Source organism: Cloeon dipterum, chromosome X (genome assembly GCF_949628265.1).
Source record: "Cloeon dipterum chromosome X, ieCloDipt1.1, whole genome shotgun sequence".
In the NCBI taxonomy this organism is placed as follows: Eukaryota; Metazoa; Arthropoda; class Insecta; order Ephemeroptera; family Baetidae; genus Cloeon; species Cloeon dipterum.
The window spans coordinates 11,548,237-11,564,869 of record NC_088790.1 but is presented as its reverse complement, the minus strand read 5'-3'; the positions used below and the strand labels follow the sequence as shown (position 1 = coordinate 11,564,869).

At 38.0% G+C, this 16,633-nt stretch overlaps 3 protein-coding genes across 3 annotated transcripts; all 3 read left to right on the top strand.

Moving 5' to 3' along the window:
• Positions 1–1,750: 1,750 nt before the first annotated feature.
• On the top strand, positions 1,751–6,205 carry LOC135946721 (tyrosine-protein kinase Src64B-like). The gene is made up of 9 exons (XM_065495049.1): positions 1,751–1,885; positions 1,948–2,025; positions 2,080–2,218; positions 2,275–2,370; positions 2,432–2,688; positions 3,860–4,024; positions 4,412–4,668; positions 4,723–4,876; positions 5,715–6,205. The coding sequence occupies exons 1-9, from the start codon at positions 1,828–1,830 to the stop codon at positions 6,059–6,061; spliced, it is 1,551 nt and encodes a 516-aa protein (XP_065351121.1). The 5' UTR covers positions 1,751–1,827; the 3' UTR covers positions 6,062–6,205.
• A 1,147-nt stretch (positions 6,206–7,352) lies between these two features.
• LOC135945291 (uncharacterized) lies at positions 7,353–8,887 on the top strand. The gene is made up of 6 exons (XM_065492884.1): positions 7,353–7,454; positions 7,669–7,758; positions 7,817–8,008; positions 8,064–8,264; positions 8,431–8,601; positions 8,697–8,887. Exons 1-6 carry the CDS (start codon positions 7,409–7,411, stop codon positions 8,885–8,887), a joined length of 891 nt encoding a protein of 296 aa, XP_065348956.1. The 5' UTR covers positions 7,353–7,408.
• Positions 8,888–9,503: 616 nt separating this feature from the next.
• Positions 9,504–12,940, top strand: LOC135946738 (serine/threonine-protein kinase phg2-like). The gene is made up of 6 exons (XM_065495092.1): positions 9,504–9,773; positions 9,829–9,966; positions 10,546–10,743; positions 10,810–11,010; positions 11,547–11,705; positions 11,764–12,940. Exons 1-6 carry the CDS (start codon positions 9,677–9,679, stop codon positions 12,624–12,626), a joined length of 1,656 nt encoding a protein of 551 aa, XP_065351164.1. The 5' UTR covers positions 9,504–9,676; the 3' UTR covers positions 12,627–12,940.
• Positions 12,941–16,633: the final 3,693 nt, after the last annotated feature.

Sequence of the window (16,633 nt, the reverse complement as noted above, 5' to 3'; positions counted from 1 at the left end):
TTCCTACTCAACTAGTGTCAACCACTGAATGTGGCCCTAATTCAAAATTTTCCCCTTTAAAGACAGGAAATACATACGAAAATAGTTTACTTTTAACTGAGGAGGCTGCATTTAATGTCAAAACTAAAAATTATGAAATCCCTGTGTGCTTCGCCTCCAAATAATTTTTTTATGACTTGTTGTTAGCAAATAATCTTAGTTAAGATATCAACACTTGAGGCTGCGGTTATTCCATATCATGAAAGAAACGGACTCTATTCTTACAAAATATGAGTAGCAAATAATATCAAAAGGTTACATTTAAACTGCAAAGTAAATAAAAAATCATGATATTGTTCTATTTTTTAATTTATTCTAGATTAAAGGTGTTCCTTGAATATTTTATGTTTCAAAATAGCTATAATTTGTATCTTGAAGTTCAATCAAATATTTAGTTTTACAATGCAACCGTTGAAATTAGTTCTTCTGAATCAGAATGTTTTAAAAATATATGATCTTGAAATATGTATCACATTTATTACTGTTTTTTGATAAAAAAATGAAATATTTAAAATTAGAGATAAAAGCACTGAATTTAAAAAGAGTATCTCAGGTTTAGGCTCCTTTTTAAGTCAGGATTGTATTTTCAATTTATTATCAACATTAAGAAAATAGCAGGGCTTAAAATTGAAAAAGAAATACACAAGCATGAAGATTTTATGAATAAATTTAAGTTATTGAATTTACAGGAAGCTTTAGTTCAATTCTGTGAGTAAAAAATCAAATGACGCACACTCTCTCGTATTGTACAGTGGCTGTTTTGGGTTTTGTCCCCTCAAGCCTCATAAGCAGTACTTTCAAAACAAAATTAATACATTCAGTATTAGCTGCAGAGAATCCTGAATCAAAAATGATCGTTGAAAACGCCTGACTTTATTACCTATTGGTGAATTAGGATATTGGTAGACTCAGGATACCACAAATGACTTGGACTGACGTTACTTTGCAATTGTTCGCAAATGGCGAGTAACTCTAGGATCCAAGTCGATTGTCGGCGTATCCTGAGTTTATCATCCTTATTTGCTGACGTAGAAAGTAAAAATCGAAATGAGGAAACGCGAGTGACGAAATCTTTTCAACCCCACCACTCGCTTTCCCGTTGATTTAACCCTTCCACACAAAATTCATGAGTTCTCAAAATGCCATCCTTTATTGTAATAAAAAGATAATATCTTGATTGGGTTAAGAATTGTCTAATTTTTCTGATAAATACGTATGCATGGTCGTTTCAATCCAGAGAATATAGCTAGACTACCTGCCAAACATACCCGATGTCCCGGTTGCATAACAAAGTTTGTAAGAAACGAGAATTATTAAAAATATTGAATCCTTATTGACTCCACGTCTGGCACCTGCCCCACGTGGCACTTCATTTTTATAGCTCTAAAAGTAATATTTAATTAAACATTAAATTTTTACGCTCGTGGAATAAAATAACGTCCATCATCTGCAAGTATTCTGTTCTACGCCTAAGTTTTGTAAATAGTTTTTCACATGGTTTTCTTAAAAATGGAAAGCAAAAAATTCTAACTCGTATATACAGCATTTATTATACAACTCATTACACATTCATTTCAATTTGATATGATTTCGAATTAAATTTTACTTCAATGAACTTGGCAGCGCACTCAACAAGGAAAATCATAGCTTTCTGTAACCGACAAGAAACAAATAACTAAAACCGCAAGGACGATAAGCAAAAGTATAGCGACTTCTACGAGTCAGATTCATGGTGTGTGCGGTGGTGCTCGATTCGTGACTTCCTCATTCGTCTCGAGGGGCTTCGAAATGGGGTGCTGCCAAAGCAGGGATGCTGCTGAGCCGGATGTAACTTTCACCAAACGAGGTATCAATCCTTCCAAGGCCACGAGGAAATTCCAAACTCACAAGAAGATAATTCTCATGCAGATTCTGAGGCGGTGCAACAAGGAAGTTCCGGCAATGATTACTTGCGAGGTCCAATGCTCCCAGGGCCTCCTCAATTCCGTAAGTTTACACCAAAATTTGTTAATACTCCAGAGTATTATTTTCCTTCCATAGCGGCTCCACCTGCTCCGGTCGTCGAGGAGTCGTTGGAGGGCAAGAAAGTGGTGGTCGGCGTTTTCGACTACAAGGCCAGGGAGGACGGTGACCTCACCTTTAAGAAGGGAGACAAGATGGTGATCCTGAACGACACCAAGTAAGCAGAATTCTCCAATTTGCCGCCGACAGGTCTGAGAATAACTGTGTCCACAGCCAGGACTGGTGGAAAGTGCGTCACCTGGCCACCAAAAAGGAGGGCCTCATTCCGTCCAACTACGTCGCCGAGGAGAGGTCTATTGAGAGTGAAGAGTACGAGCCTGGTCGCGATCAAACTTTGTTTTTAATCTAATTGGACCTTTCGTGTCCGCAGTTGGTTCTTCGCGAAGACAACGCGCAGGGAGGCGGAAAAGTACTTGATGTCCACGCAAACGCCGCGAGGCACCTTCCTCATCCGCAACTCGGAGCACAACCCGGACGGCTTCAGTCTCAGCGTGCGCGACTTCGAGGAGGGCAAAGGCGACCACGTCAAGCACTACAAAATTAGGACGTCAGAAGACAAGACTCGCTACTTTGTCTCCGTCAACCACCACTTCCCAAACTTGCAAGCGTTCGTACAAGCCTACAGCAGTGAGTGCTGTCGATTTATTTGGTCCCAAACGAGCGCGGATTTTTTAATATTTTTAGCAACCAAATGATATACATTTTAAGCAGATTATTTCTATTCGTAGCGAATCACAAAAGGGTGGTGCCTTGAAACCAATAAAATCGAATAGTTAATAGTTCAAAACATACTTATGGGATCACAAATCTAACGTTAAACTTATAATTCACAATTCAACTGTTATATATTTTCAAATTTTCTCAAGAGAAAGCTTGTACACAAAATGAGTTATTTGGTACACCCCTTCTATAAGCTGAATTTTTGCTCCTAATAGAGCAGTGACGAAACTGCACAATTTTACTGACAGTGAATATTTATTGAATATAAATCTACATATTTATATGATTCAATAAATATAGCTAGTAGCCCAAAAAGTAATTCTAAGATTGTTTTGGAAAAAAATAACGATGCATTTTTCAATTAGTGTCGAAATAGTTTTTCTACTGGGTATTTTTTTACAAAAAAAGAGAGGTAATGAATTGTTATTAGATCAAAAACGATTTTACTGCATCAGTCTCACAGTAGTCTAATGTCGTGACATGACTCGGCCTGATTTGCCCCAAAATGCGCCTGCAGACCTAAGGCGTGGCGCGCGGCCGCCGGACGCTCCGGCTGCTACCCAAGAACCACACCGTTTTATGTAGCTAGAAGAGTTGACTAAAAACCACTAATAATAATTAGCAGTTTCCGTGTTTCCAAAAAGAGCAGCGTATTTTTTTACGTTGAAATTGAATGGCAAATGATCTTCCCAGTCGCCATTTCCATTCGCAACATCTAAACATAATCACTGAAAATTCAATTAATGTTCTCAATTCTGTTTAAATTTCAAGATGACTTTTTAATAACTATATGTAGTCAAAAATTTCAATGCTGCAGAGAATGTTATTTTCAGTGCCTAAAATTAGGTTCGTACGTCTAGTTTTTGTTAAAGAATAAAACAATTGTGGCAAAAATATCCGTCCCCTCCATTGGGTCTCTAATTATCAAGCATTGGCCACAAGTTGGTTTCCGGTGATTTGAAAATGCTGCGAAAATAATATATTTTCTAAAATATAAAAAAACCCAAAACAAGTATCTTAAGCTAAAAATCTGCCACTTTAATCTGATTTTGATCAAACGCTTAAATTCTATTTGCAGAAAACTCTCACGGGCTTTGTTGCATGCTGACCCAGCCGTGTCCAAAGCCTAGACCAGAGAGGTGGGACCTCTCGCCGGCTCACGTAGACAGGTGGGAGATTGACAGAAACGAGTTGGTGCTCACAAAGAAACTCGGCTCAGGCAACTTTGGCGAAGTTTGGCTAGGTAAATTGAAAAATCATTGCCATATTTTCATCGTTTCCTCCAGCTCTAAGATTTTCTTCAGATATTTTTCAACAAAGGAAGAAAAAATAACTGTCATAAAACAGAGACGAATATATCTATTTAAAATGTTTAAAATTTTGCTGTATATCTTTTACGTAGAAAATTCGTTACTTTGTAAATATTAGATATTAAAGGTTTGATGCTATTTTTTAGACTTATTAATCAAATTGATATTTTCCATTTTACATAACTTTAAATAATGACCTTCAAAAACCATTAAAAACTGCAAAAATCTTCTATTCACTTTGGTTTTTTAAACTCTCCCTTAACAAATAATTTAAACTCACTGAACTTGTAGCTGATATCAAATTTTGAAACTCAATAAAGGTAAATGGAAGGACGAATCTGTGGCTGTGAAAACCCTGAAGCCAGGGTCGATGTCCGCAAGTGCCTTTTTGGAGGAGGCGGCCATCATGAAGAAATTCCGCCACAAGAACCTGGTAGCGTTGTTTGCCGTGTGCTCCAAGGACGAACCTATGTACATCATTCAGGAGTTCATGAAGAAGGGCTCGCTGCTCGACTACCTCCGGCATGGCGACGGCCGCTGCCTATTGACCAACGACCTCATCTACATATCCGCTCAGGTCTGCCAAAAATCGAAAAAAAATTGTGTGAGTTGTGACCATTTCTGTTTTCAGATTGCAAGCGGAATGCACTATCTGGAGAACTTGAACCTCATCCATCGCGACATTGCGGCCAGGAACATTTTGGTCACGGACAATAATTTGGTTAAGATCTGCGACTTCGGCCTCGCCAGGTTGATCGAGGATGATGAATACTGTGCAAAAGCAGGTCAGGAAATGAGTATTTAAATAAAATAGACCGTTTCAATTCCCCAACTGATAAGTATTAGGCTGGATTTAAATTAGTGATAAAATAACGAGGTCTCAGCCGCGTGATTTTGAGGCGCGGAGGCTGGCTGACGGCTGAAGCCGAATTTTAACCTGGTGACAGTTTAATTTTAAAAGTTTTGGCCACCAGAGACTAATATTAGTGGTTGTCGGCGGCTGACCACAAGAACTAGAATTAGCCAGCGGCGCAGCGCGGCTGGCTGAGACCTTGAATTCAATTAGATATACATAATAAATTTAGCGCAAGGCAAGGGTGATAAAAGTATTTTTCCAATGCCAATTTTAGCAGGGGGATGAAAGGGGTGGTGTGATAAGCACCATAATACCTGTTTGGTTCCCCAGAGGAGGTTAGGACGAGTTGAACTGTGTGTAGTTTTTTGCATTTCTGAGAAGCTTTGGCGGTGAAAAAATCATGTTTTTCTTAGTTCCTTAATTGGATTTCTCAAAAATGGAAGTAAACACCAATCTAAATTTAACTTACGTTTACACAAGCCTTGAGACTTCTTTTTCAAGTTATTTAATTTGCATATATATAGTGCTTAGTTACAAAGTAAAAAATTAGTCTGTAAAATATTTATTTTCTTACCTTGCCTTAAAAAATAACAGGTTGCAAATTACCTCAATGGATATGATATTTTTGCATATTTAAAATTTAAGAATTTTGCAAACAATTCTCAGTTTGAATGATAAGTGTTTCTGTCCTATTTTGACTTTTCAATTAATAAATGTGCCGTGTTTGCAAATAAACAAAATGAACCCTTATCCCATTATACCTTTAGGTGGAAGGTTCCCAATTAAATGGACAGCGCCAGAGGCGATCCTGTACAACCGCTTCACGATCAAGTCGGACGTGTGGTCGTACGGCATCTTACTGATGGAGATCTTCACGTACGGCCAGGTGCCCTACCCTGGCATGACCACCAAGGACGTGATGGAAGCCCTGGAAAGGGACTACCGCATGCCGAAGCCGCATAATGTGCCTATGCCTGATCAGGTCTACGAAACGATGCTCATCTGCTGGGACGGCAATCCTGAAAGAAGGCCGACGTTTGAATTCCTGAAGCACTTCTTTGAAGACTTTTCCACTTCTATAGAGCTCGCGTATCGCGAACCAGACATGCAATAAATTCTGGTTGAAGGAAGACTGCTTATAAATTAAAAATCTTCATATTGATTGGGTACTCTTGTGATAAATTTTTGTCTTGTTGCATTTTCAAAAATTTTGTACATAACTATATATATGCTTGTTTGTATGCGCTAATGTTAATCAATATATATATATATATATATATATATATATATATATATATATATATGCATTAAAATGAATTTTTAAGGAATAAAATGTTTAATGCTTTGTAAAGTTTGTTTTGTTGTGTCTTTTTTAATCCTTTGAAATTCAACGCTGCAAAACATGAAATCAGTGAAAATTGTCGCACAGACCCAAATCTCTGGTTTAAATTAAAAAAGCTCGTAGGAAAAACAAAACCGTCTGAAACAAAAAATATGCAAAACCTGTTAGGCAGCCTCCGAGATAATATACTACATGCAAGTTTGCAGCCTTAACATTTACATTTTAAGCAACTTTCGTCTTTGAAGGACTTAATGAAGGTCGTTGTTTGCATTTCACTGACTTCTCTGCTGCTCAAATAATAAAATGACATTTCAGCGAGTTTTAACAAGAATTACGACAAGGTGAAAATTTTCTATTTTTACTCGTCTTCTTTCTGCGTCACATAACACATAACTGATTCATTTATCAACGACTTGGATACTTATTTATCCGATTTTGGCCTTGTTTAATATTGTAAAAAGATAAATTTTTCCTAGAACTATATATTAAAAATATAAAATTGTGTGGTAATAGGATATTATTTTCCTCTTCTGCTATGTGCAAAAAATTGGTGCCTCTTTACTTGAAACTACTAGAAGCTGATCCTATAGACATCTTTTGGCTCAAAGGTCTCGCAAGAATCAGTCTTTTCTTTCCAAGAACACAATAATTATGCCATGCAGTGTTATATGATACGCACACTCTTCAAAATCTTAAGAACATAAATCCGACTTTAAAAAGATTTAAAAAAAAATGTCCAACGAAACATGCCGTCAAATGAAAAATGTAGTAGTTTATTTTTTAGACCTATTAGAAATTATTGTTAGTTGAAAGGATCAAATCGAATATAAGATGCCATATTTTATACTATTAAAATAAAATAGGAGCGTCTCTCTTCCTGCGTCTCCCTCTTCTGGAGACTCACACACATTTCCTTGTATTTTCCTGATGTAGTTGCAGCTTACTTTTCACACCAAATTTAGAAGTGCGGAAGTTGTTGGCGACTGCGGAAACGAATCTAATTTAATTCTGACATAATCGGAAGTCCATTCCCTATCCTCGCTAGCCTCACATGTATAAAACCAAAAGCGATGATGTGAATGTTACTAGTCTAGGCCAAGAAGCTCCTCCAGAAGCAAAATGTTGCTCTCACTTGCTGCGTTGGTCTTCCTTCCTTCTATTTTTGGTAGAGTTTTTATTTTAAATCATGTGCGCCACAGTTTTAACAATAGTCATATAAAAAATTAGGCACAAAATTATTTCCAATTTATTCATGACGAGGCTTTTAACTCATTTAATATTCCTGATATTCATAATTTAAATTAATCTTTTAAAAAACTTCCTAAATATCATTGTGGACCACATTTTCTTCCAACGCGATTTAACTTGCATATTATTAGCTGCTACAGTCGAAACAAGGATTGAAAAACGAAGCACGTTCACTGCTGTGGACTTATCTGGAGTGGGCACCAGGGATTTGTTAAACAGAGGTATTTGCCACACGATATTTCATTCCAAATTATGCTCTAATTATTCAAATTAATCCAGCCGGATATGAAGAATGCAACCCTCCCCGGACCGAGCACGGCCTTTTCAGAGACTGCGGGGCCAGAGATCGAGGCGCTTTTCCCGCAAGATCGGCTGAGTGCTTTTGCGCCCAGTGCGCAGAGAAGTCGTTCAAATTATTCTGTAGCGCCGGCAAATGGTATTTGCACCCAGACCACTACGATCTTCCCTGCAGTAGGTATCAGGATCAAAGGATAGGCAACGTAAAACATAATTTTTCACATTTCAGAGCACTGCAACAATAAAGCGTGCACGCAGCCGAACAGGCAGTTTGAGTGCAGGACTCAGCAAATTGGAGCCGCAAAAAGCGTCAAGAGCGATTGCACCTGCATGCACGACTGCCTCGACTATGACCTTGAGTGCGACGCCAATGGCCAGTGGATGCAGAAAAAATTCATTGACTCTAATGGACACAGCTTCGTTTGCAATTGTAATTTTAAAAACAAAGCTTTTTGCCGGCTGATTTTTAAAATCACGGTCATTTGGAGTTATCTGCTTTTAAAATCGTCTTTCGAGACATGTTGGAGGGCTGGAAATCAAACTATTTCATGAATTAAAAAATAAATGACAACAATTATAGTTATTTTATTTTTCAGCTGAAAAGAAGGTGATGCGGTTGGGATACAGGAGCATAGAGTACGACAGGGGTTTGATCACCGTCCGTTGCGAGAAAGGCTACAAAACGGATTACCACAATAAACTCTCGTGCATCAATGGCTATCGAAATGGAACCATACCAGAATGCATACTTGGTATCTATCAATTAAGTTCAAATAGTGCACACTTTAAAATTTCATGAATTTCAATGATTTTTAATTTTTGTCAATCGGGCTACTTAAAATTAAACATTAAAAATTTTCAGAACGCAGTGAATCCGACAAAATGAGCAACACTACTTTGTACATCATATTATTTGTTGCTTTGGCATTGGTTTTGGCTCTGGTGGTTGCAGTTTCCGTGCCCTTGTTGCGCAAGTGCCGCAATGTTAAGCGCTCAGAAATAGCCGAATCACCAATCTACGCCACACCTGGCAAAGCACAGAGTTCCACTTAATAGCGCGATCATCAATCAACCTAGCTTACGTGTACTTTTCAAGTGATCATAAAAACTAAAACGCTGGTAAAGCAGACCATTGATTTGTTATTTAAATTAATTATTTTACCCCCTGTCCAAGTATTTCTGGTTACTATTAAAAATAAATAAGTCTTTCAAGATTCAGTCAAAGCCAATATTTACCACTGTATTTTGGGTTACAAAGCTTTTGTGCCTTTCTAAGGGCAAACACTGTCTTCCTACTTGGAATATAAAGTTTTTATCGTCGAGAGGAGTTGAAAAAAATGGTCATCCTCAGTGAATTTTATAGAAAATATTAAAATTTAAGTTTTTTTGGAAGCTTGCTTAACTTTGCCCTTCGTTTGAATATTATTGCTCATTTCGTATAGTTCACTCTTTTTCTATCAAACCGTATTAATTTAAAATTAGACAAATTATCTAGTTTAAAAAATCTGAGGCTTTTTATTATAGCTGTAGACTGCGGCGAGGTTTAAAATAAATCGCTAACGTGGAGAATATGTAAGTCCTAATCAGTCAAACCGCATGTCTGCGATGCTTCCCATGCTAAAAATCAATTCTTGCGTTAATTACAGAATTTATTTCACCACAAAGTGCGACCTTTTGTGGTCTGTAAATAGCACACGATCATCCAAGAAAAGCAGTGACTCGAAAGGAAGCCGCAGTGACATTCATCCGCTCGAGTTAGTTGGGTTTTCCACTTGCTTATTATAACAAAGTGTGGCAGTCTGTCATCCACAGTCTTATTTTGGGAGCGGCAGAAAACAACGGATGTGGATTTTGACAGCTTTCAAAATGCTCAAGGTTTGCGACTCGGGCGTCAAAATCTTAGCGTTGATCGCCATCCTGGCAATGCCCTCTGTTTTCGGTATGTGTTCAATCTTGTGTTTGCAGAAATTTGATACTAATCAAAGTGTACTTAGCTTACGGAAATCGACCAGGTGACTATCAAACAGGAAAATGGGAAGCAAGTAAGAACGTGAAAAATGGCCCTGCTGGACAGTCTAGGTACAGCCCTATTGTTTTTTGGCAGAAACTTACCCCGGAACTGCTAAATCAAGGTAAAATCAAACACGTATATATTAAAAGTAATTATCAAGAAGCATTTTCCTGAATTCTCTGGTTTTGCTCAATAATAACCTAAGGATACATAGAAAAACTACCAAATGCCTCTCCAAAAATTCATGTTCACTAGTGCAAACTTCAATTGCGCTCTACTGCAGCTCAAACTAATTATGCAGATAAAAAAGGAACATGTGTTATGAAAAGATTAAGTAAATAAACTTGTGTGTGGACTTTTAACCAAAGAGATTGCAAACAAATTTAAAAAGAAAAGGAACATCCTGCAAAATCCAGCAACTCCTTCCTTCCTGTAACAAAAATCCTACTGGCAAAAATTCGCAAGCCCAAAATTCTGTACCTTAATTTGAAGCCTTTTTGAAGAGCAAAAATTCTTCTTCCAAAATCAAGGCGAACATATGTAAAGCTGGAACTGCTGCCACGTGAAAAAGAAACTTTCAGGCAAATTTTGCCTCAGACAATTTTCCCATTTCAAAACACACAGGGGTTTGGGGAGTGTTACATTGTGCTTGCAAGGATCTTCTGCCGTGTATAATTTATCTAAAAAATTTCACCTTCAGCCCGAACGCCCCATATCGATTGTAACCAGCCCTCGAATGGAGCAGGACACTTGAAGAACTGCCAGCCGCTCAAGAGCCCCAGTTTCCCGAGCAATGAGGCCATATGTCAGTGCAGCAAGTGCGAGAAAGTGCCCGTCAAGCTGATCTGTTTCGCGGGAACTTGGTATGTTCATCCTGAAATCTTCGACTTCCCTTGCGGTGAGAATAACGCACAAATCACCCAAAAAGGCAGATTTTTATAACACACGCTGCTGAAAATTGCAGACAACTGTGACGCACTATGTCCGCTCCAAGGAAACAAGCAGTTCAAATGCGAGGACAACAGTGTTGGCACCATCGGTGACATCAAGATGGGGTGCTCATGTTTCGACGACTGCTTAGAATATGACATCGAGTGCGGCTCCAACGGCCGGTGGACGCAGTCATCCTTCATCGACGATAGCGGAAAAAGCATCCTCTGCAATGGTACACATGAAGACCTAATTTAATTTTTTTAAGTTCGTGTCTGCTCAAATTTTCTCAAATGGGCTATTAGCTCACCCAATAACACCGCTGAACGGATAATATGGGGCTGGAGCATGGGCCCAATCGTAGCCACTTTTCCGCCTCCCCACAACAGGGTCTTGGATTGAAACATTGTCCTTAAAACCGCTGGAAAGGTGCGAAAACCAGCTAGCGGAGAGTCGGTGCCGGTTCTAATTAAAAAATACGGATACTTTTTAGCTTGGATGATTTCAATAGTAACTAAAGTAAGCAGAAAATTATATTGATTTTAGCAGGTCAGAGCATTCTAATCCAAGTTTTCGTATAGAGCAATTTGGTCCATTTTTAAGCTTCATGTTTTTAATTTTAATAATTTCATAGAATAAAGGGTAAGTTTAAATTTTCTTTTCATCACCACTTCTTGTGGTCTTCTTTATCGATTAACATATACTATAAAGTTTTTTATTGAGTGAAATTTCACATTCCATGTAGATTTTAACAGTTTTTAACATTTGCAGTTGAAAGGAAAACAGTGGTTAGGGACGATAAGGAAGTGAATTACCACAACGGAGTGATTACAGTGCGATGCAAGCAGGGATACAAAGCCAGCTCTCCCTACGCTATCTCTTGTCGGAATGGAGTGCGAAACGGCTCCATTCCCGAATGCATTTTAGACCGTAAGATTCCTTTTCCTGTGTTTTTAAAACTATTATTATACGTGAAATGTGTTTACAGAATCAAATAATGGTGGATTTGGAGGCGTCAATCAGGAGAACTCATTTGGAAATTTGGATCCTTTCGACAACGGGCAAAATAACGACCCAAATTTTAACAATAACCCTAACTTCAACAATCCGAATTTCAATGGCAACAAAAATCCAAACTTTAACATCCCAAACAATAACCCCAACTCCAACAAAAATCCAAACTTCAATGGTAACAACAAACCGAACTCCAACTTCAACCCTAATAACAACTTCCACAATAACAATAACCCCAACTTCAACAACAATCCAAATTTCAACCCAAATACCAAATTCCCCAACTCCAACAACAATCCAAACTTCAATGGTCACAACAATCCGAACCCCAACTTCAATCCTAATAACAACTTCCCCAATAACAATAACCCCAACTTCAACAACAATCCAAATTTCAATGGCAACGCTAACCCAAATTTCCACCCCACTAAAAATCCGAACTCCAATTTCAACCCGAATACCGATTTTCCCTTCTTCAACAACAACAACAACAACAACAACAACCCCGACTTCAACCAAGGAGGCATCGAAGACAACGGCCTGAGACCAACCACGCCAGTGACCCGCGTTCCCAAGTTCCCCGAGAACAATGCGAGTGGCATGCGCCCCACCTCGGCATCTGTGACCAGCAACAAGCCAAAGAACCGCAACTTCAACTACATGTACATCCTGTTCGCCGTTCTGGCGTTACTCGCCGTGCTCGCCTTAGTGGCCCTGGCGGTCACCATTTGGAGGTGCCGTCACCCCGCGAAGATCTCGGAGGAGGCGGGGGTTGTAGCCGCTGACGACGGTGCCTCAAAACCCGGAGTCAAGGGCTCGTACTCTACCAAGAAGTAAAATGATTTAATGAGAACTGGAGAAAAAATCTAGAAAAAATATTTCTAGATGAAGAAACAAAAATTTTCCATATATTATGTTTAAAACAAAATAGTCTACCACTCATTTCCCAATAAATTATTGGTTTTCTTTTTTAAATTGGTTCTTTGATGTAAATTTGTTATTTTACTGTAGAGTTAAAAAATGTTGTTAAATGAACACTCTGTAAATAAAATACATATCTATTTAAGAAGAGGTTGAAATCCTATATTTTTTTGTGAATCCCTTATTGTACCGATGCAGGATTAAATTCGAAATTACTTACCTTCCGACTAGTTAGAATGTTTTTCATTACTCAACTGTGAATCCCTAATTTATCAATAAAGAATTACAATAGAAGGCACTTTAGCTCCCGATAGTTAGGAATTTACTTTTGTAAGCTTGAATATTTATTTGTTCATTGTTACAAGTTTGGTGAAATTATTGTTCACTTAAATGCTCTTGGAATAAATGTGTTTTCTCTCGGGTGATTACTACAATTGCTTTTGTCACTATATAAGCGTAGATTTAATAGACCTCGGGTCACTTGAGAGTTATTTTTCCACACGTTAACAACAGGCAAGTGTGGGAAACGTCTGAATTAACTTCACGAGTTTGGTACAGTGAGTGGTGAGAAACAATTTTTCACTGAGCTTAATTTCTGTTCTTGTCAAGTTATTATTCCGAAGAAAAGTCCAATTCAATTCGCATACTCCGTTCCTATATTTGTAATTCAAATATTTCAATAGTGTTCGCGAAAGAGTCATTTTTTTTGTGGAAATGGGTTATAGTCAATACAAACAAAATTGTACTACTGTATCGTTATAATTTGAGATACAATATAATTTAACAGATCCAAGTATCAAACCAACCTTTTTCTTTAATGCACCCTAGTAATTAATGAATCTATGCGACCAGGAAGCCGATCGCCTAAAATTCATATATTATCACAGTAGAATTTTTGTTAGCAAATTTAATATTAATAATAATTTAATTCTACTTATGTTCTGAGAAGAATTTATTCTAACGTAAATTGGAACTCATCCTGATAGGGCACTGCTCCACCGGAAGGGTAACTACCGGGGAATTCTGTCCTGCGGCCCGAATTAATTGCAATGTAAATCTAGATAAAAGGCAAATGCCTAAATAATTTTGAAGCTAGATTAGTCCTGATTATTTTTTATTAAAGCCACTAATCTAATAAAATTAAAACATCACTTATTTTGCTTCATTTTTCCGACCCCTGTCCCATCATCTTCTGCCCTCCTTTTCCAATCATCGGCTCCTATTTCAAGTAGACACACTGTGTTGCGCCGGCCGAGTTGATTTCCAGACCATTAACTGCTGCTGTGTGAGAAAGACGAGGGCCTATTCAAACGACCGACACGCAATGGTGCGTGCGTTCCTGACAATCCAAGCGAGTTTATTTGCTAACAATATGTGGGTGCACCGCTATGGCTAAAGAATTCAACCTATTATTAAGGCATTTGTTCATTATTTAATCAATAAATTATTCATAGGGTAAAACGCAATCAACCCACAAACCATAAAGGAGGAAATTAATTGGCGTGTTTCAAATTAATTCAAATAAGCAGGTTTATAAAAATGAAAAAAGAGCAGTGGTTTTTCCCTTAAAGCGCGCACTAGTTTAAATGCCTGTGGTAGGAATTTCCATTGTGTGGCGGCCACTTGGAGCGCGTTTTCATTCTCATGAATGTTTACTGACGACTTAGAAAGGTTTACTTTGCTGAATGGCGCGCGGCGTGGGCGGTGGAGGGCTGGCCGGACGGACGGACGGCTGCTGCAGTGAGTGGCGTCGCGGCAGATAGCACGGGGGAGCCGGCCCTGCTCGATTGATGGCCTAATTGAAAGTCCAAGTAGCTCCTCTCACTCAGCCCGATGAAAAATCTCGCCTGCTGACGCAAAAATCCGCTCCGCCAGCGCAGCACGCGCGCTCATTGTCAGACTGAGAAACAACCTGCCTTTTGTCTTTTTTAGTCGAACCTTAAAAGACTAAAAAGATAATGTGTTTGCGTCAAGCATCAGAAACCTTTTTATTTTGAAAGTTTTTAAAATAAATTTCTTCCAATGACAAAATTTAGCTTCTACACTTGGTTGCTAAAAATTTAAATTCAATAACAGATGGTTATAATTATTTTTAATTTACTTTTTAGAATAAAACATACCTATTAAGAAAGTGTTTATTTTAGTCTTTATAGAAGGAAAATATAAAATACGAAATGAGAACAAACTACTAGATTTTAAATTTGGAAGAGAACAGTTTCTATTTCCATGCTGCAAGATTTCCGAAAATCTTTCATAAAAATCTCAGAGTTAAATATTTGATCTTTCTGTACTAGACATAGGAATTCCTTTCATTCTTTGCGCAAAATTTTCTATCTCGCGAGTACCAAAAAACACACCTGAGAATTCTGCTTTCATTTCATCTCCTTGTTCTTTTTCACAATGGATCGCAATTCATCTGGGAGTGTGTTCTGCTTTCCGAATTGATTGAGCCTTTTATAAGAGAAGCTGCTGCGCTCCCTTTATTTTATGATTGCGTCCCAACTCACCAAAGAGAGAACGACATCAACTTGTCGTGAAATCTGGATTGATAATAAAGAACAAACACATAAAAAGTGTGCCTCCCATGGATAAAGTCCAAAAATCAAAATTAAAATCAGTTTGTTTATGGTTCAAGGACAAAAAGTATTTTTAATGTTTGTTGAAAAATTTGAAAACCAGAGAGCACTGTTGTATTTTTCATATACTTTTGTCATTTAAGATTTTGAAACGAAAATCCACAAATTTTATTTGTTTTTCGATGACTTTCAAAATGAGAAATTTACCGCTCTCCAAGATTAACAGTCAAATTCGTTCTTTTTTTATTTTCTTAACAATTTTTGCTCAAGAGAAATTGACGCAATTGGCGAGTTACAGAAGAAAAAGAAGCTTCTCTTTGTCGTTTGAATCCGAAATCACGAGGTTGGCGGCCGTTAAAAATGTATGAGGCGTGACGTCAGCGCAAGTTTAACGAGGTTTCTGCCGTTTGTTTTATATTGGCTGGAAACGAGATGGCGAGCGAGCAGGAGCGTGGCAGATTGGCCTGCACCCTTTGCTTGCAATCGAGTTTCTACTAGGTTCTACTGCTCTCGCCGAGCAACAGGCGAACGTACGTTCGAATATAATTCTCAGCTCGCCGCACGCACCCTCCGGCTCCCGCTCGATTTTGTTATGCTCTTCATCCGCGCACGGAGCAGCTTTCATTCAATTATAGCTCGTGTGAATGGAGCCGCTAATTTGAAAGATGCTGAGAAAACTGATCCCAAGAAATAGCACATCGTTATTAATTTCATCTGCTGATGCAGAAGCGGATGTTAACGAATGAACAGTTCTATCAATTGCACAGTGAATGGATGTTTTCAGATTTTGACACGCATATTCCGTTATAAATATAGAAGTCAAAAATAATTAGTAATGCAGACGAAAAAACTGAGCAAGATGCGAACGGAGAACTCGAATTTTAGAACAAAACCGCTCGAAAACATCGTCACAAGGTCAAATAGAAATCAATATCTTGACAGTCAAAATTTAGATCTAAATAATATACCTTTAGAACTAAATTTAAATTTCACTCGTCGTGTTACGTCGTTATATAACAAGGATAATTTTCCCCTCTAGGTCTAAAAATGTAGATTCATTATTAACAATCGGGTTTCATACGAAATACACACACGGAAGTTGGAACCACTTTCTCAAAAATGTAAATTGCAAATATTAAGAAAAAATTTTAACCAAAGCAATCCTTAGAGACATATTCAAAGTGTATGTTCATCTCGCATCTAAGGAATTGATCTTACACTCCATTAATACAGCCCTTTTCTTCGAGAGAAATTTCCTGTTCTGCTGCCAAACTGATTTCCTAATAATCAAATCGGGATGTCCATTCATCTACGATTTCGCGCCGATGCCGTTCGCAGCTCACTCGG